This window comes from Botryllus schlosseri, chromosome 3 (genome assembly GCF_051294905.1).
Source record: "Botryllus schlosseri isolate E-star chromosome 3, Bs_hap1, whole genome shotgun sequence".
Lineage (NCBI taxonomy): Eukaryota > Metazoa > Chordata > Ascidiacea > Stolidobranchia > Styelidae > Botryllus > Botryllus schlosseri.
This window is the reverse complement of record NC_137238.1, coordinates 20,082,176-20,104,285: the sequence shown is the minus strand read 5'-3', so window position 1 is coordinate 20,104,285 and position 22,110 is coordinate 20,082,176. Positions and strand designations below refer to the sequence as shown.

General features: G+C 38.3%; 1 protein-coding gene across 1 annotated transcript in view; it reads left to right on the top strand.

Moving 5' to 3' along the window:
- The first annotated feature begins 9,427 nt into the window (after window positions 1-9,427).
- The window catches only part of LOC145436008 (uncharacterized), a 36,808-nt gene continuing 24,125 nt past the window's right edge, over window positions 9,428-22,110 (top strand). Inside the window, exons 1-4 of the mRNA XM_080313295.1 lie at window positions 9,428-12,810; window positions 14,091-14,216; window positions 15,795-16,601; window positions 17,550-17,611. Of these exons, the coding sequence (XP_080169421.1) occupies window positions 12,738-12,810; window positions 14,091-14,216; window positions 15,795-16,601; window positions 17,550-17,611 (1,068 nt within the window). The 5' untranslated portion in view covers window positions 9,428-12,737. The remainder of the gene's footprint in view (window positions 12,811-14,090; window positions 14,217-15,794; window positions 16,602-17,549; window positions 17,612-22,110) is intronic.

Here is a 22,110-nt window from a genome sequence, read left to right as displayed (position 1 = left end):
GATTCACGCTAAGTTGGTATGGAACTGCGTTAGTTTTAAAGGTGTTCCATCATGAAATGTGTGATGAAATTTGATATTTTCCATTGTCATAATGTCCTACACCTGTGAACCAATCTTCAAGTTGCGCATTCAATGTTTAGCTCGGTAATTCCGTTATTAAAGTTGAGTATGCATTGGTACGTGCTACGCTCCCGCAAAAGTCGGTATGGAACTGCGTTAGTTTAAAATTTGTTCAATCATGAAATGCGTAACAAAATTTGACATGGTGCATTGTCATAATGTCTTACAACTGCGTACCGAGTTTCAAGGTGGGGAGTCGAATATTAACATGGTAATTCCGTTATTAAAGTTGACTATGTATAGGTACGTGCTACGCTACGGAAAAAGAGATTTAGCCAAAAGTCTGTATAGAACTGCGTTGGTTTTAAAGGTGTTACATCATGAAATGTCTGACGAAATTTGGTATGGTGCATTGTTATTATGTCCTACAACTGCGTACTAACGTTCAAGGTGAGAATTTAATGTTTAGCATGCTAATTCTGTTATTAAAATTGACTATGTATGGGTATATGCTATGTTCACGAAAAACAGATATGCGCAAAAGTCGGTATTCGACTGCGATAGTTTCAAAGGTGTTCCGTCAATAGATGTGTGATGAAATATAGCATGGTGCATTGTCATAATGCTCTACAACTACGTATCAAGTTTAGAGTTGGGATTCAATGTTAAGCATGGTGATTCCGTTATTAAAGTTGGCTATGTATGGGTACTTGCTATACGCTCCCGCAAAACAGATGTACGCAAAAAGTCGATGTAGAGCCGCGTTAGTTTTAAAGTTGTTCCATCATGAAATGTGTGATGGGATTTGGTATGGTGCATTTTTATAGTGTCCTATAACCACGTACCAACTTTCAAGGTGGGAATTCAATGTTTAACACGCTAATTCTGCTATTAAAATTGACTATGTATAGGTATATGCTATGTTCACGCAAAACAGATATGCGTAAAAGTCGGTATTCGACTGCGTTAGTTTTAAAGGTGTTCCATCATTAGATGTGTGATGAAATTTAGCATGGTGCATTGCCATAATGTCCTACATCTACGTATCAAGTTTAGAGTTGGGATTCAATGTTAAGCATGGTAATTCCGTTATTAAAGTTGACTATGTATAGGTATACGTGCTATACGCTCCCGCAAAACAGATGCACGCAAAAAGTCGATGTGGAGCCGCGTTAGTTTTAAAGTTGTTCCATTATGAAATGCGCGAGGAAATTTGGTATGCTGCATGATCACAATGTCCTACAACTAAGTACCAAGTTTCAAGGTGAGGAGTCACATATTAGCATGGTAATTCTGTTATTAAAGCTGACTATGTATATGTACACGCTGCCGAAAACAGATTTAGGCAAAAGTTGCTATAGAACTGCGTTAGTTTTAAAGTTGTTCCATCATGAAATGTGCGATGAAATACGTTTTTTAATGTAGTTATACATTCTAGTTGTTTTGATGTAAAGAAAAAATCATTCGATAACTCGATACAGCTAGTTTAACACGCGTTGATGTAACTTTCCTCATTTGTATGCATAGCCTACGCGAAATTGGTTACCGAATTTTTCGATTCGTTTATATTCCCTATTTTATTTAAAATTGAAAATGTTAAGTATTACTTGAAGTGTTATAAAATGTTAAAAAGTGTACAAGTAGAATTATTATTATGTAATGAACAAGTAGTTTACAAATTCATACGATTTTTCTTGTTGCGTTCCGGGACATAATGTAATTTTTCGCTCTTTTTTATTTTTTATTTTTTCAATAAAATTAGTATTCATTTTATAAAAAACGTCGTTTAAAGATAAAGTACTTGTGCATTTCGTAGTGCTCAAGTATAAGTTTTTAAACCATTACCTTGACAAAATTTTCAGAATAGCAACTTGTGCGTAAAGTCTGTCTTGCATTTAGTTGCCGGCTCAGAAAGCAAGCAAAGTTTGTGGTATTTGCGCAACATCGAAATTTGTACACTTCACGCTTAGGGAGAATTAATCAGAAAATTTCGTAGGGTACAGTAGGCATCGTTACATTGAGTGAAATGGGCTTCCTTATCTTAAATTAAAACGGGCAGAATAAATCGAAACAATTTGCAGAGTCCCGGAGGAGTCAAGACATAACTCAGGCTGAGATCATAGCCTAATAAAGAGAGCTTCGAGTGGGATGTTATAGGAAGCAAGAAGAATCGTTGTAAAAGTGTTGAAACCTAATTACATCTGTAATTCCATCATTAAAGTTGACTACGCATAGGTATGTGCTACGCTCCCGTAAAACAGATTCACGCAAATGCCGGTATAGAACTGGGTTAGTTTTAAAGTTGTTCAATCATGAAATGCGTAACTCACAAGATTCAGTATATAATTTTAGTAGAAATGTAAGAGTTTAAAACCTAAATATGCCGCATCCAAACTTCGTAAATTTTTTCGGTTAGTTAAATTAAGTGCGCTATCTTCCAAATCGGTATGGAACAAAATAAAAATCTTTAGCCACATTCAACAAATACTTTCAAGTGTTTATGATATTGGACTGCTTCAACTCTATGATAATTATAGTATTAGGCAGAAATGGACCTAAAATATGAACGTTTTACTTACTCGGAAATGACAACTTTTACGGTAATTTATAAAAATCAAGTAAAGCTCAAAAAATCCCTAGTGAAACGTCTCTAATGCGCTGAAAAAGGCAGAAAAAGTACTCAATATGCTATATTTGAATCTAAAAATATTACGATACATTGAGTGAAATGGGCTTCCTTGTCTTAAATTAAAACGGGCAGAATAAATCGAAACAATTAGCAGAGTCCCGTAGGCTTCAAGACATAGCTCAGGCTGAGATCATAGCCTAATAACGAGGGCCTCGAGTGGGAAGTTATAGGAAGCAAGAAGAATCGTTGTAAAAGTGTTGAAACTTAATTGCATCTGTAATTCCGTCATTAAAGTTGACTACGCATAGGTATGTGCTACGCTCCCGCAAAACAGATTCACGCAAATGTCGGTATAGAACTAAGTTGGTTTTAAAGTTGTTTAATAATGAAATGCCTAACAAAATTTGACATGGTACATTGCCATAATGTCTCAAATGCAATTATACTGCCAGATAGTTATAGCGAGAGGGTTTCGATGGTGACGTACTTGTATAATGCAGATTTTGGAGAGATTAAGTAAAGGAATGATCTCAGATAAATCCATTAAATTAAGGTTGGAAGTATAGCTATTTACGAATAAAAGTTAGTATTCTAGGTCTATATTTCTGTTTAATACTGAAAATGTCATGAAGTTGCAGCAATTTGAAATCATAAACACTTTAGTATTAGGTACATATACGCGAAAAGCTACTTTAGTATTCTGATGGAGTGCAAATACTTGTTTACTTATCAACTTTGAAGGCTTGCGCAGTTTGTGGTGTGATACGCAAAATTAGTGTGTTCAAATCAGACCTGCCGTAAACATAGTGATGTCGCATTAGTCCTAAATACACATGATAGAATATCAAGGAAAAGTATCATCTAACGTATAATGAATGTGATTTATTTCTCGGAAGCAAGTCATTATCAAAACATAGTGATCAAAATTATCGCAGAGCAATACCGATTTTGCGTAAATTCCGTTATGCGTCTTACTACGTTACTAGGGATTATGTAGTTAGTTACGAAATTGGGTGTGCTATCTTCCCAATCGGTATGGAACAACATCAAAATCATCACAAAGCAATATCGACTTTTGCTTCGTAACTGCGAGTTAGGAATCGTTAACTTTATATTTTGTGAAGTAGAGAGTAGTTTAAGGGTATGTTAGTATAACCTTAACGAGTGCTATTGTCACACTCGATCATCATCTTTAAATCAGGGTTATCTCAATGATGTTGACTAAATTTACGGCTTCAGAACGCGCTAATTAGACCTTATCGTTATAACGCTGGGGTTCACGTACAGGCATCGGAAGTGTTTGTATAATAAAAGCCCTGCGAATCGCACGCCTGCGGCTATAGTTCGTTCGATTATTCTCGCCTTGGGATTTGCGTATATGCTACTAAGCTGTTACGACTTCGAAACGTGCACATGCGAGTGATTTGTTTCCGTAGCTCCGAACTTGAGAATCGCTTGCCTGCGTCTAATGAAAATAAGTCGTAAAATGTGGAGCCTGCAGAGACCGTAACTTGTATACATAAAATCAAAGTTTAAAAATATGGACGGATGAGTTATCTCTGAGCAATAGAGTAATATAACTGCCTATAGTTTAGTGGGTTATTGCTCTAATGTATATCCAAACAATCGTTGCAGACTCTGAATGTTACCTAGGTCCTTATCACAAAAAATCATGCATCAGAAGCGTAGGGATTAATATTATCAAGTAGCAGCGCTCAAAATCGCATTTTATATTAAGTAATTAGTGATGATGTGTAGAATTTTGATATATCATTTGAATCTAAAAATATTGATTCTCGTAAAACGTAGTGGGTGTGGGATTCGAACCTACGATAAGTTATATGGCCGAAAACCAAATATACATAATAGAATATCCAGGAAAATACACAAAATAGAATATCTGGCGAATATAGTCTTGCATAGACATCATAGTTTTCGAAACTTATGTATAATCTGAATTATATTGATTTTTCGAAAGTGAGTTATTATAGTCTCGGAATTTAATCATCTAACGTATAATGAATGTTATTTATTTCTCGGAAGCAAGTTATTCAATACATATTGCTAAATACACATGGAAAATCGGTATTGAAATTCACAAAACATTAGAATATCTGGGTGTGGCAATGGGTGTCATATAGGCGTGGTAATTAGGGTGACGTGTCAATGGGCGTCCTGTAGGCGTGGTAATTAGGATGACGTGGCGAAATTTGATTGGCCTGCACGAAAAAAGGATCCCCTTACTACTCCTAGGTCTGACTTCTTTACATAATGTTATTATGTTATTTCGTGACTTCCTGTCTGCTACATCAAAAAATGTAGAATTGACCAAACCTAATTAACTGAAAGATCACACGATTTCAGATTGATATTTCTTCACTGGCATATAATTTTCTTTCCTGCGGGATGGTATTTGTCTTGTGAGGTTCAGATTGCCATGACAAGAACATTCGGCGCCAGTCATTTAGGTGCCTATATGGACAATTAAACCTATATGTATTTTGTATATATAACGAAGTTTCTGGTATTTCGAAGTTTTTGGTCAGCATCAAAGCAGTCCTTTATGGCCAAGGTTTTCTCGCTGACGATCGTTCTGACACACTTCTGGAGTCACATGTTACATGGCCTAAAACTTTATATGTCTTGGTGCATTGTGGTGCGGTCATGGCCAATGCTGATATGCCCATTTCTATAAATCTTGCGTATTTTTCTTGGGGAAGAGTACCCAAAATCAAGATATGGGGCGAATTGAAATCGCGCAACGCGCGAAAAATTTTTGAAAAAGTTGCATAAATTTTCAAAAAATACTTTATAATTTATGCTAATTCACGAAATAATTTTGGTGCACCCTTCGAGCTCGGACCCCATCAATTGGGGGGTTTGGGGTGCGGCAGTTACGGCCCTGACTATAGGACTACCAATTATGCTGCTTTTAGCCGGCTAAGCAGTATGCATCTCGGCGTATTCAACCGTGAGTCACGTGTTGCACATCTAGTGATTCTTTCAAAGTGTCCTCGGAGGACGCCCAAATGTCTTCTTTTTTGAGGATTTTGGTTACATATAAGTAGGGTTGCCATCGACATGGATCCAAAAATAAGGACAGTCGAAAATTTAGATTAGCATGAAAATGCGTTTTTGTACATACTTTGTATTTATACGAGCCGTGGCATATCACATTCCATACTTTTCGCCAGAAACAATCTGCTCCAGCAACTTTGTTATTAAAAAGTTCTTCATGGATCTCACGACAGCTCAGGTCTAGGTTGACCTTTACTCAGGGCTAAAACAGCACTTCGTCAGCCACCCCCCCCCCCCCATCCGCCGAAAAAAACGTCGGTCTAGAACTCCTCCCCCTATAGGGTGATAAACCACTTCGTTGTGATTAGAGGCGTTAACCAAGATGGAAAAAGGCTGTACACCAAGTCTAGCTAGACAAAATCATGTTTTGAGCGTATGGAGCAAGAACTTCAGTAATAATGCTTGTAGTCTTGGTCCTGGCCGAACAAAACTTATTTGCAATGTTCGAATCGGGGAATATTGCTTTGAACATTTGTACAATCGTTGGCAAGGAATGATCGCTGGTTTTGAGAGTATGGAATGCCCAGATACCCTCTGCAGCTGCTGCCTAGTAGTCTGTGGTCGTTGCTGCTGATCGACTTGTGGAAATATTAATCAGCGACAGGCTCAAATTAATCATTATGACACACTTCTTGTGTCTTGGGGTATGAATGTGAGTTGAAATAGCGGTCTTTCGTATGGCCTCCAGGTTAATGTCACAATTGCAGATGTTGCAATGTGCGAAACACTCGCCATTCCAGCTTCGTTAGATAGATAGGCTACCTTTGAATTATCTCTCATAATCGTCACGAAAAACTTTTTACGTCTGCTCATTTAAACTAATCAGATTCAAAATTTAGCCTTACTAGTAGCTAGATCTATATGGGCAAATGCTATATAATTTAGATAAATTTATCAATGATTTGTTACTTTTTAACCAACGTGTTGACTGCACTGCGCCTTTTTTCACTACGCAATAAATGCTGCCTTCCCCACAGCTTGAGTTTATTCTGCTGTAGACCAAACAGCAGGAATCTGGTGCCGCTATTTACTGCTACAATGACGTCCGCTGCGGTAGCTTATTGGTACAGACGAAACTGATATATCACCACTCACTGACCTAGCTATTTCACCACCTGGAAATCAAATCTTGTGGTGTGTATACGTCACGAGAGTTCCTTTCAGTTATGAATGATGTCATAAAATCTGGACGTAAAAGCATAATTTTAGAATATTATGCAGAGGAAAACGATCGAAGTTCAGTAGTGGTTGAAAATAAGACAAAGTAAGGACGCAAGTCGAAAATAAGGACATTTCTTAGAAATAAGGACAGTCGAGTTTTCTAAGACGTGGCGCTTTAAAATAAGGACAAATCTTAGAAATAAGGACGGTATGGCAACCCTGCATATAAGGCCAAATGCGACTGATATACATTAAGTCAGCACTGTAGGAACGCTACGGCGACTATTTCGGGAGCTGGACCGGAAAGTTGACCTCTTTTTTCAGTCAACCACCTGTTAATGTGAAAGAAAAACTAAATTTTACAGGAGTTGAGCCTCTTTTTCTTTTTTATTCAAGCGACCACGAAGTGCAAAAATTTACCATTTTTTCAGGATTTTCCTCCGGTTTTCAAAGTTATCAATACCTATTTATATCTATAGCTACTGCTCGTTCAACTTGAAAGTTAGGGCACATTGCATTGAAACAGTAGTAACGTAACGTTAGCAGTCAATACTCACAACTTTCCTGCTATTCTATCATTAACAACTACAGCGGCCAAGCCAAGCAAGAGTTTTTATAAATATAAATTTCATTTTTTTGTCATAAATCGATTTCTTAATATATTTTGGGGGCCGCAAGAAGGCTATCTGGGGGCCGCATGCGGCCCTCGGGGCCGCACTTGGGAATCACTGCCTTAAGGTCTTGCGGCCCCTCGTTGTCATCCTGGTCCGTACCGGATTTTCACTGGTGTGGCAAATAAATGATTGATTGATTGATTATTTTATGTTATGATTGTCAGGTTTCCATAACAGTCATTGAAATTGTAATTGAGCATAAATTTATCAAATTCCAATTGCAATTACAATTGATCCAACTCTGTTATATATACAAAATAATAGGTTTAATTGTCCATAGGCGCCTAAATGACTGGCGCCATATGTTCCTGTCTTGGCAATCTGAACCTCAGAAGACAAATACCATCCAGCAGGAAAAAAATATATGCCAGTGAAGAAATACCAATTTGAAATCGTGTGCGTCTTCTAGTTTAGTACGTTTGAGCGATTCTATATTTTTGATATAGCAGACAGGAGGTCACGAAATAAGATCATGTAACGAAATCATACCAACGGGTCCGCCCGCCCGAAGATGTTTAATTATTATTGGGCGGTCCTACGTTTTAAAACAGACCTCGCTCAGCTCCACCGGTAAATCTGATTACGTGAGCAGAGAGAGGATCAAAATTGATAGCAATATATATGTAATTCCCGATCATATTTACCGATTCAATCAAGATTTACTGAAATTATTCGCGCCTCGCGCGTCTAGGCGGGAAAAGCTGTCTCACTAAACGGACAGCCAATGCAGATGTCATACAGCGTAAAAAAGCGGATAGCCGAAGGGGGGTCTGGGGGGCGAAGCCCCCCAGAAGTTAGGTTTATCACCGTATGGGGGGCCCAAGGCCAACGTTTTGGGGGGGCTGACGAAGTCCTGTTACGGCCCTGCGTAGAGTAAAGACATGCGTACTGAAAAGCGTGCTTTGTTAGTTGATATGTTATGTAAATACATGATTGCTGCATCATTTTGTGACTTCCGTCATAAAATGTAAGGTGTGGTCACGGAAGCTCGTCACGGAAGCGTTGTAGTAATAAATGCTGACATCAAAATGTTAGGCTCGTGTAGGCCCGCTTATGCTTCACGGAACTGTGCGTCATATTTGAGATGGTCACGGCAGAATTTTCGTTGAATTGCCATAAGCCCTCTGTTGTTACTTACGAACAACGCGGATTTGGTAGGAAGGATTGCAGTTCCCGGTGGACGGGTTAACAGTAATAGTGAGAAACTAGAAGAAGTAACTGATAACAATGAATGGTATGTTCTGTGGGTTTTGAACCATGATTGCTGGATGATCTTGACCTTGCATACACGTTGCTGGTATTCATCAGTGCATATAGACTGGTTTCGTCTATGAGTTGCATTGCATTTTCTAGTTATTTTGTTGCTCTTTATTATACATTTTCATTAATTTGTTGTTATTGCAAGCGATGTGACCTTTAATGTGACGATGGTACCGTTTTTGTGCTAGTTTATATGTCTATTTCTTTATTTGTGTTTGAATGCTGACAGTTGTGATCTGAATTTCAGTTGCCAGTACGACGGAATGATGATAATTCGAGTCGTTCCGGGATGGTAATGTAAAATTGGTTTTCCGAATGGCACGTTTGGATGGTATTTCGTTTCATTAGTTTACTTTTGCCCCCGCATATAAAAATTGTTAACTGTCTCCAGTCCCTATGATTAGTTAGTAGCCTAGGTGTAATTTGAAAAATATGTTCGTTTTTTTTTACACAAAGTTCTTTTGGCAACAAGGGGGAATTTTTACCCGAACATATTGTCAACGCCATTTTAAGATTCAAGCAATAGGGAGTTTGTGAACCTTACCTAATTCCCTGAAGTAAGATATTTGTAAGTCGCCTATGTGTCGTGTGAATACAGATAAGAGAAATGAATCGTACGATGTTTTGTGCATGAAATCTCTCCTGGCTATAATATATATATATATGCTTGTAATACAAAGTATGAACATTCAGTTCAATTAAATTTATGATCGAAAAGCTATTACGTCGCCATACGTTGATCCAATAAAGTTACAAGTCGTGGAGACGGAAACAAAACATTCGTCCGTGTGATCTTCGAATACGAGTGCAATAGACAGGCTTCGTGGTACGTCAGCCAACGAGCCAATCCACGACGTGGATTGCCGGTCCGTCGAACGGAAAGAAATACGCAACGAATGGTAGACGTAACCTTCTGGAGTCAGATTACAACAAGTATAACAACAAAAAACATTCTCTTGGCGTTATATCATCCCAACACTGGACTGGATACGAGCAGTGACTTGAAAAATCGAAATCATTGTCATTCATCATTCATCTGACAGATTTTCAAACTATTCCAAAAACTGTGATGTTGTTTCGCATTGCCGTGCATCAAGTTACCGAGAAGTAAAGAAACTCGAAGATTTTCCACCACCACCAAAAATCGGTAATCAAACCAAGAATTTTGTTGTGAACCCTAGGACTCCTGATTAATATTGGCTACCATGCCTCTGAAATATGTGTAACTAAATTGTAGCCAGGTAAAGAAGGAGCCGGTGAAGTATGCAACAAGAACATAGGCCGATTCAGTGCACTGAGCTCCTGACTAGACTTTTACCTTGTTGCATGTTTACTTATTGTCTTCTTCCGTTCTTTGCATGCATCACGTCACCAAATTCTGCCTAGTTGCAGGTGTGAGTCACACATTCCTGGTCACTTGACCAAAGGTTGCGTGCTACAATTTTACGCCGGTATTGGTTTATTACAAATCGAAATAGGTTGCTAACACCAGAGATGCTGGATGTTTAAGAGCAGGGGTGGCCAAACCGTAGCCCACGGGCGAAATGTGGCCCGCGAGAAGGTTTTGTGTGGCCCACGAGGTAATTCTCGAAATTGGGTATAACATCAGGTAAAATTTTAAGTCCAACCAAAATTTGATTGGCCTAACGGCGAAATTTCATGATGGGAATTAGGGAATTAGGTAAGGTTCACAAAAACATCAGTTCCGAGGCATTGGCATAACAAGGGGCCAGGCACAATCATCGCAGATCTTCGTACATGACCATAAAGTAGAATATTTCGTAGCAGATTTATTTGACTTGAAATTTTAGCACATCGCTTGATATATTTTCACTCGTTTTGTTGGATTTAGTGTTGGAGCCCCCTCCTGAAAATTATGAATACGCGTAATTTACAGAATTGATTCTAACTGTATTCGCAACTAGAAGATAACATGTCGTCCAACATGCGACCTCGCTTGTGCACTCGCAGCGAGATCGTCGGCGATGAAACATTTGCACAAAATAATAGAGGCATGCTCACCGAAACCTTCGATATTACTATATTACTATGCCTAAACGCCGAATAATCCAGTCCTTGCCAAATGAGCTCAGGGGTATACAGAGGCGACCCCCAATATATGCAATCAACATATTTATTGATCGAATTCATTCATTACCTTTGAAAAATGAACGGATACTGTACATTTGCACACAGAGTTTTCATGACATAATTTTTTTCAATTTTAAACCGTAGTGATATAAGTCTTGCTTTCAGCGTTACCAAATTCGTTTCGCTACTATCGGATGACTAAAAAAGTTCATCAGCATTCAAGTGGCCCGCGCATTGGTTCGTAAATCTCATATGGCCCTTTTCATCGACAAGGTTGGCCACCCCTGTTGAAGAGGCATGCAGAAAGAAGGAGGAATATTGAAATATCAGTGTAAAATAGATGTACTTACTTCAGTAAGATGTGAGTTTTGAACGGGGTATACAAGATATCATTATTGCGCCGCAATCTCATTAGGACAGTGATTCCCAAACTGGGTGCCGCGAAATTGTTGGAATTTCGGAGAATTCTATAAATCTTTAAAATGAGGCATGCAGAGAAGTATATGCGACTCAACGGCGCTAAAACTGTTTCGATAGTTGACACATAAGCACACGCGACGAGGACCTATCATGGCATATGGCCGATTAGTAAGATGATTGCCACGTCCCCATTGGGCTGCCATGAAGCGAAGAAAGTCTTCGATCCATTTCACACTCGTAATGAATCAAATTAAAAAACAAGAAATCATTCCGCAAGTCATGAACACATGTATGGACTTCAGCTTGCACTACAACCCAAATTCTCAATATTTATTTTAGATGGGTAGCCTAATAGTTAATCCACTTGGAAGCCATGAATTAAGTCATGTTTCTACAGAGGAAGAACAGCTTATTGATTTACGAAACGCCCCGCTTTCTATAACACTGCTGCCACGTAAAAATGTGATCATTTTTTTGCTGTCTCATTTTCAAATCTTATTCGATGATACGTGCGTGAAAATGCAATAATAATTTTATTGTCATTTGGATTTTCATGGCTATGTGAACTTAGCATTTGTATTTTGTCTGCCGTTAATGAGAGACACTGCGTGAAATGCGGGTATATTTGTCAATAATACAACACGTTGTCCCAGTCCTATATATCTTATTGCATGGAATAAGCAAGCTTAACCATTGCATTGAAAAGTTAAAATATTGTTATGAATAACTTTCTTGGTGTGCCGCGAGTCAAATAAGTTCGGGAACCACTGCATCAGAGAACGCTTTTTCGATTACAATGCTGATCTGAAGCCTAACGCCGGGCACGAGCTTGGCTACTGATATTGACGATTGTATAGCACACGTTTGTCTCTACCATCCCAACACAACAATTATGCTACACCATTTTATCAAAAGATATCATGGCGCATAACGGAATTGTTTCTGATCCGCATCCGCACCATCTGCGAACTATGATACGAAAGGCAAAGGTGTATTTCTACAAATATTTGATCATGTCATCAGTAGATGTGCTAGAAGCCGGAGTACCGAAAGATTAGCAAGGTTGACAGCCGTTACTCCAACAACAGAGCTAATAATCCATCGCCAATTTTATCAGTTCTTACCGGATTTCGAATTTAACATTTTAATTGGTGTAATCAGATATGATATGAATAACTCGAGATCGCGTTCTTATATCAACGGGAAACAACACGATCTCCGCGCCGTGTTACAATGAATGTTTTGTATGGATGTTTTAATACCTAAATGATTGTTCAATTTATTTCAGGCAAGTTCTAGGCTTACTACGCAAGTACGAAATAGACCTTTTTGCTGATCTGTATTTTAGAACTTCAAAAACGAGAATGGTCGAAGAAAACAATGCAAGATCTTCTAATGAGCTGTGTTTTTCGGATCTCGAGCACACCGAGTCAGCACGTAGGTAGAGGTCCTTCCAAAACATGTTTGGGAACAATCTGGTTTGCCTTTGCACTGCAATCCTATGAGTCAATCAGTAGTTCAGTGCACTGAATACACTGACTCACAGGATTACAGTGCAAAGGCATACCTGATTGTTCCTAAACATGTTTTCCGTGGCCATTTGCAATACGAGATCTGGATCCTGTCTTTTAAAGGATTTTACTTGCAGATCATTGAGCCAGTGTTTGAAAATGTCAATTTTGTGACTTTTGATCATGGGATAAGATGCAGCTGCGAGTTGCTATGCCACTATGGATTACTGTGACGGTTACACCCATGTAAAGCTATATAATCACCACTCTCTACTCAATAAATCGAATGAGATTACTAGTTTGACTTTTGTATTGAATTGTATAAATGGGGCACAACAAAGTGGAGCTTATCGCCTTTTTAAGCCTTGCGCTCTACGATACAAATTTCATATGTTCAATATCAGATCATGCGTCTTTGATTTATTGTATTCGGGAACGTCTTTCAGCCTCTCTCGCAGTGATTCTTCAGTCGCTCTCATTCCCATGCGCCCCGATCGCGTGGTCGTTGTTGCCGACTTGTAGCTCGGCTCACTTTTTACGTCTGGGCTTTTTCAATGCACTACAGTTGCAGTGAGTTTGGCGACGAGGAGCCTCCGACATGTAGAAGTTGGTGAGAACCGGGAATTGAAAACACTTCCATTGGTGTTATGATGCTGGTGTTCAACTAGTTTGACTTTTAAAAATGGTGTAGAAGTGAGTCACCTTTAAACAAACACTTTGGTATTGCGAGCAATGAAAACCTCATTGGGGGAAAAGTAGAAGCGTTTATCAGTTAATGATCGCCAGAGGTGGCCGACGTAGCCAAGAAAGCTACTGAACTAGAAGTAGAATTAGCGACGCAAAAATCTACTCTAGTACGAGTGTAAGTAGTAATTTTAAAAGCAACCTTCATCCAACCTAACAATATTATCAACTAGCCAGTAAGATTTGAAAAAATAAGTATTTTTAAACAACCGTATTGTTTATTATGTCTTATTCGTGTTACGTCAATTAATATCTTAACTCTCCATCTCTTTGTGAATGAACTTGTGAAATTTTGTCTGTGAGCTTATATTTAGCTGCATCGAAAATAACACATTTCGTAATCATGGGATATATGCCTGTTGAAAGTACGGTATGATAATAAATGCCCTTGCATATACGGATAAGACTTTTGATCTGGACTTGACGACTGATAGCATCCGATATCTAATTTATTTTTTCTAGCTGCATTAGCTGTTGGTGAGAATGTTGTTCAGAGGATTGCCAACAGTGAAATTAATGTGGTCGCGGGAAACCAGATTGTCTATAATTTCACATACATTTCTCCAGCGGAAATTGAAAGTCGCGAAGGTGAATAATTCTAATTCTAATTATGATTGCTTTTCCATGCTTTAATTCGTTGTGCAGTGTATACCTCACATTTACCGATCCTTGTTTTGCTATCTGTACTTCGAGGCAGGTGTTTGCATTCAAGACTATTCCAAGTTGTTTCGACTTCTTCCTATGCCTTTTCATTGTATCGCAATCTTTCGGGGTTTTGAAATGATGGAATTATTCATGAACATTGAACATGTACGACTGAACTGGTACTATCATACGATATTGCCTAATGTAATCATTCTGATATTAGAAGTCTCATAAAGGTTCTGATGATTTTTTTATTGTTTTCATTGTGTCCCAAAAAGCTATTTCAACCGTTTCAAAGTGACCCATCCAGCATGAAAAACTACTACTGTTGATTCTAGATTCTGTCGATACTTTTTTGATGTTTTTAACATGTTTTAAACAGTGTTTTAAACAAAAAAACTTTGTCAAAGTTGTATAGTTATGTCATAATTGTGTAAATAGCCTACTGGCCTAAAACATGTTGAGTAGGCTTACCATACGTCCTCTTTTAAGAGGATTTGTCCTCTTTTTTGGCTTTTTTGAAAGTGTCCACTTTTTTGAGATTTTGTCCTCTTTTTTGAAAATTTAGGCAGATTTAGAGCAAATCGCGAGCGATATGCCGCATATTTGCACAGAAGTGAAGCTCCGGCGGGTGTTTCGGAGTTAAAAACGGTGATTTTAGCTCTGAGCGAAAAGCTGACCTTTTTTTTTTTTTTTAGTCATCCACCTGGCAATGTGGAGTAAAAAACGTTATTTTGAGCTCTGAGCAGAAGTGATGACCTTTTTTTTTTTTAGTCAACCGATCACAAAGTGGGAAAAATTAACCGGTTTTTGAGAATTTTACTCGGGTTTTGCAAGTTGAAAATTTCTGAAAAAGTGTCCACTTTTTTGATTTCCAAAATATGGTAAGCCTAATGTTGAGCCTATGGACGGCGATTTCCACCCGATATAGCTGACGTGTACGTAGATATACGTAGATATACATCATTGGTACGAAATGAATGTTCTGGTGATGATGCTGACCGCCGGCGATGCAGTCATGATTAAAGATATTTTTGGTCCGTGTATGACAGGGGTTGAAAGCCTATTTCATCAAAGGAGCTATATTTACCCTATATTTTCAATTAGGAATATCAATCCACTATGACGTCATGACTTGGAAAAAATTCATAAACATGATTTAAACATTTTTGTTTTGAATTGAATTTTTTTTAATGGCAACCCTAGATTCGACACTTATACCTTTCCGAATTACCTGTATAGAGTTTGTATGCCGTGTGCTTCCATATTTCATAGTGAATTAAGGATCAAATTATAAATGGAATTCTGATGAAAACTTACTACTGTCAAATTTGAGTTTTAGATTGATCAAAAATACCTTGTTTCATCATTATGACATGCAGGGTATTCAATATTGCTTGAGATTGTCACATTGATGCACAATGCTTTATTTTGATGTTACCAATGCAGGCGCAGTAAAGATGAATAACCTTCCTATGCCTCAAAAATAATTGATCAATACAACATGCTCCTCACTTTAAGGTCGTTTTGGGTATTCAAAGTCAATTGTCACATTATCTAAACGCATCGGAGGAGATACCAAAGTATACCAAGGGAGATGTTACCAGAGAAATATGGATCTAGCTATCAAGATAATGGACAAGTGTACGGAAAGTGAAAGAGAAGCAAAATTACTTCTCAATCTGGACCATGAAAACATTGTCAAAGTAATGGAAGTTGGAGAATATCCTGGTATTGTACCACAAATATTCATTGCAATGGAGCTATGTCCCGAGAACTTGTCAGACTATATTAAGAATACCAAGCATTCACCTTTCAATTTCGAAAAATCTTTTAGATTCTCTAAACAACTAGTAACAGCCGTTGTCTATTTGCATGAGAAACACATAGTTCACCGTGACCTGAAGCCATGGAACATTCTTATATCGAACTGCGGTGAAAAAATTAAAGTTACAGATATGGGTTTGAGCAGAACTGTCGACATTGGAAAGACTGCAACTACAGTAACGCACATACTTGCTGGGTCGAACGGATTCAAAGCGCCCGAGACGTATCAAAATAATGCTACATACCATTTTAGCTCCGATATCTTTCCACTCGGAATTAACATCTACTTCATTTTCTCGAGTGGAAAGCACCCATTTGGGGATGACCCTCATCATTGGGTTAGCAATATCAAAAAGAACGTAAGAGCTGATCTGACTCAACTGCCAATATTAGAGCCGAAGAACATGATTCAACTTGTCACATTACTTAGCAATATGCTGGAAAAGAATGGTAGAATTAGACCAACTGCAAAAGAAGTATTGGAAAATATTTTTTTCAAGGGTGAGTTTTTGCTATTTAAATATGTTCATTCCCTTGGCTAAGGCACAGAGGAGATTGAAGTAGTTAAAGTTGGTACTCCAGTAGATGTAGAAGTTACGCTGCGAATTTCTACTCATTAATAGTGGAATTATATCGATTTACAAGAACCAAAAACTACTGCACTTGCAAATAGAAAATAAATGTCTGAAAAGTACATGAGTAAGTGGATGCACCAAATAAATTTGGTCAAGGGGTCCCATACTTTTAGCAGTCCATCAAAGGTGGCTAGTTTCGAAATGAAGCATCTCAGCGACGTACGCACAAAATAACAAATGACTCTAGAAATGGGCATATTTTCTGAAATAGATTCAGTTTGTGTTTACAGAGGACGTTTCTCGCAGTTGTGACAATGTAGCATGGGTGTAAATGGCAAATTTAGTACCCAAAAGGTCTGATGACTAAAAATATACCCTACGGTATGGTGTAATTCGGGTAAACGCGCCATTTTCGTTTATGGTGTGGCTGAGCTGACCAATGTTGTACTTTCGAAGTTGAAACGTACATATTCACAACTTTGTGTGTGACTTGTTCAGATGAAAAATATAACTCCACGAATATTAACACGACGTGAATAGTAATTAATGATGGTAATGACTTATGAAGTAGTCTGTAAACTGAGTATTGCAAGTATAGCTAAAACTACTTGATTACTCTGAAAAGTTACTGACCAATTCATGATCTTTCTACGGTTATTTTGAAAATTGAAGTCAATTTTGTCAGTCCACATTCCTCAATCAAGGCACTAAACATCACCTGACTACATAGCTTTCCGTAAAACTGGTTCCCATCATCCTGAACGAGTCTTACTATAGCCATTCCACCTACGGATATTCACGTCTTAAAATTACGGTCCATTAATTTCGTTTTCGTCGTATTAATAAGATGATTTATGAAAATATCTAAATTCAGAAGCAGTCCTTCAATCACCATGCAATGATCAACATGATCTTCACCGTTTACAAATGCTACAGGTATGATATTTGAGCAAATCGAATTTAGATCGTGCATTATGAAATCTGGATTTATCCAACTGGACTAATAGTAACGTACACCTACGTTAGAGTTGTTCAGGATTGAGCAACTTTCAGCCGGTCAATTATTTCCATCAGTTTCCCCTTTTGAGATGATCGTGAACAACTTCGGGCACCCCTCTTGTATCATCAAATCATTAAACATAAAAAAAAGCAATTAGGGTGTTTGCAATGAAAGTGACTTTTAAAGACTTCAGAGGAATGAAATTAGATATTGGACTATGCATAGCAATTAGTAATACCTGAAGCCTTTGATTTAATACCTTTTGAAGCGCTAATGGTTCATGTGGAAGTGTACCGGTGTACCCTATACTGTACATCTTGCGCCATAGTGATGAAACTGTGTTCGAATTGCAACATCAAGGGTTCCCCACCGATATCTTTCCACAATATTCCTTCGCAAATGTGTCAATGGGACCAGGACTATGGAGTCGGAGACGGAGTTTCGCGAATTTCTTCCTCGGAGTCTCAAAATTTTATCTGCACTCCTTGGAGTCGGAATCGTCAAAAATACTGGCTGGAGTCGGGATCGGAGTTTTTGAAAATGCTCCTGACTCCGACTCCGTCTCCAACTTCTTTAATATGAAAGCAAGTGCTTTCAAATGTCTCTTAAAATTGCTCATAGTAAATAAAATAGGATTTGTATTACCAACAATCACTGTTATTAGTAACGATATTGATAAAATTGGACATTATTTGCAACAGTTGCAATTGGACATTATTTGTAAATTACATACAGGAAGAACATTGGAAAATGCATCTTCGTGACCAGAGCAAAATTGCTGATGCAATCACAAATTGGTGCAATTTAGCAGACTAGATTTGACGATGTGATGCCGGTTCCTAATTTAACTGATTGCATGATGATAATCTCTGGAAAATTGGTGGATCATCGCTAATTTATGCCAGTTTTATGCTTAGGTGGTCGAAGTAGTCAATGCTGGTGCCAGGGCTTCGGAGAAGTCGTAAATATAAAACTGCTCCAGATCCGGAGCTCTCTTCCATCATAGATTAGCTCCAGTTCCAGCCAGAGTTGGATCAATTACATTATTTCAGTTCAATTACAATTACAATTACAATTACTTTCATGAATGTTTAAATTACATTACAATTACAATTACTCCATGCTAAAAATATCAAATTACAATTACAATTACAATTACTACTTGCATGCTTCAATTACATTACAATTACAATTACAATTGTTGCTGTGGTCCTTGACAACCGTAGCGTCGTATTTAACAACAATTCAAGTCTAGTTCAGATTGTGTAGTAATAGATGCGTTTATGTGCGTACATAGTATGCTATGTGAGATGTCATTGTGGCGTAATATGAGCGTGTTTTGAATGCTCGGTAATTATGGCTCACGTAATTGGAAATGTAAAATGTTATTTACCTAATTTCCTATGGGTTAGGATTAAGGATAGGGTGCAGTATGTCGTTGAAAAAGTATTATAATATATGCACGTGTTGGATTTGCGTCTATAGTATATAATTAAAGAAATAATATTATTTTTATCGAGGGACGTTGGAATTGGGATGAGGAGTGAAAACAAAACCGTGCTTTGTCAGATAAGACGTTATATAATATCCAGTGGTCTGGTTAGTTATCCAGACGAAATAACGATGCAGCATCGTGATCTGAAATCGTATTGTAGATTGCCAACCCACTGATAGATGCGCAAGATGTGAGTCACGGATGAATGCACCGACAAACATACTGCAGAGCCGGCTAAAAGCAGCAAAATTTGTAGTCTTAGAGCTGGCGATCCATGCGTCCAAATTTGATGCATCTGGTCTTTATCGTTAGCTATTGATGTACTAATTCCGAAAATACAAAATAAAATCTCGTCAGGGCAATGTAACTGCTCCAAAATAGCCGTTTAAGGTCGACTGTTCTGAAAAGTGAGAGCGCTGCAGCAGCATGACCACAACAATCAACCAATTACGCCCAGCGATTGTTCCGAACAATGCCGATTCCCAGACTTTCACGACTATTTTGGGATGGTACCATTGCCTGGAAATATACTTTTATTGCGGAATCAGTGCGACACTAGCTTTCGATTAGGACCATACATATCAAATTTCGACGCTTGGATCGCCAGCTATGGGAATATCAATTCTGCTGCTTTTAGCCGGCTCAGCAGTTCACTTCTCGGCGTATTCAATCGTGAGTCACGTGTTGCGAATCCATCCGTTGGTCAGTAATCTAAAAATTGTATACAATGGCAGCCGAGGCCAGCATAGCGGTAAAAATAAAAAAAACTTCGCACGCAAGGGCGCAGTCAAGGGCTTCCGCGAATGGATCCACCAAATTCCTTGTCGACATTTAAGGAGAATGCATTATAAGTCGATTGTTTTATGTTGTGCTTGTCAGGTCTCAATAGCAATTTAATGTAATTGAAATTGTAATTGAGCAAAATTTTTGTCAAATTACAATTACAATTACAATTACACAAAATAAAAATGCTTCAATTACAATTACATTACAATTACATTGAAAAATGTAATTAATTACATTCAATTACAATTACAAATTACAATTGATCCAACTCTGGTTCCAGCTCATTAATACCACTGCGCCGGCTCCAGTTCCGACTCCGAAAACTATTAAATGGCTCGGTTGTAATAGCCGTCGCAAGGAACCGTCATTTATTTGCGTGGATATGCATTAATGCAAAGTCCTGTTACCTAATAATTACCTAGTGTCGTCTGTCAATGAAGTCATAGCAACACGAGAACGCACTTTACTCCATAGTCCATAGCCTAGCCATACCATTGCTATGTACACTACACATTGTACAGCATTAAAACATCGACGTGCCATTTTAAAGGCACTCCGCTCGTTAATATCAAGTCATGCTGTCTAATTTAATCTTGAAATAGTGCGCTTTGTCCAAGTGCAATTGCAGAAATGAGCGCATGTCGCGACTTATCGACTGAAATCCATTTTTTACTAAATGCCCAATGGTTTGAAATTCGATATTGGTACGCTCGTTACCAGTCCGTTCGTCACCGATCAAGTTTAGTGTAATAGAGAAGGTTTCCCTTCAAACGAATCGAATAAACCCAGAATCGGTGCCACTGAGGATCTGGTGTTGCATCAATATTTGACGACTTAATTCGACTCGTGCACTGCACAAGTCAGTAACGAATTAACCTAAGCTCACAAGCGACATTGCGCGACAATTCAAGAATACGAGTGTGTCAACCAGACAAGAACGAATGGTATTCACGAAATTTATGATTACAAATTTGGAATCGCGCATCCAATCACTAATGGCCCTATTATATCAAACACCATGGGGCAGGGGAAATCGCATTGACTAGCTCGCATTGCGACAATTGTACGCGGACTATGATGGCGTTCTGGACTGTTTCAATGCATTCCCTGTTTACCTCCGCCGATGGTTTCTAGAGTAAACGATAATGCGCTGGAATTATTATCAATTCGTAAGCATGCCACAATATCACACTGTCCAATTACACGCTACGATTGAAAAACTATCAACAAAGAACGTACATTTGCTCATCCAATTCAGAAAAGAGGCGGTGTTCCTTGGCGTACAGAATGCGCGCCTCCAAATCGACATGTGCATTGTGCAGCAGGGTCACGTTTTTGTCCACTGGCGTTGCGTTATATTCGTCTCATTACCAGTCCCGTAACTGCCACACCCGAAACCCCACAATTGGAGGGGGCTCGAGCTCGAAGGGGACCCAAATTTATTTTGTGAATTATTATATATTACAGAGTATTTTTGAGAAATTTATGCAACTTTTTCAAAACTTTTTCGCGCCGTGCGCGATTTCATATCGCCAAGTATCTTGATTATTGGATACCCTTCCCCAAGAACAAATACGCATGTTTTATAGAAATGGGCCTTTCGGCATCGGCCATTACCGCACCACGACTTACCAAGACATGAAGTTTTAGGCCATGTAACTAGAGCTGGACACAATGATTTGAGTACTCGAATCTGAATCGAGTATTAATTTGAATGATTCAAGTCAAGTAGGAAAAGACGATGTTCTCAAGTACTGAAATTATACGCTTCTCGCCACTGAAAGTTAATTTATCAACGAGAATTATAGTTTCGATACTAATTTTCACTGTTGTAGCCTTGAAACCTTGATTGACGGTATCGTAGCATACGAAACATATAGAACAAAGCTACGAAGGTTACTGGATGTAGCACATTTCCGAAGTCATGACTATCTCACAACATTGTCATCAAGTGAAAAGAACTATATCGGCATGGTCGAAAAAATACCAAAGTATCATTTATGAGATGGAGAACTGACATTATATTCTTTGTGGTGGCATAAACGGTACATATTTCAAATTTGACGTAAACATTATGCTATGGCGTCATAATGAGTGATACTCGATTACTCTACTCGGCTCGAAGCATATTACGTGATTCAGAATCGAATCACT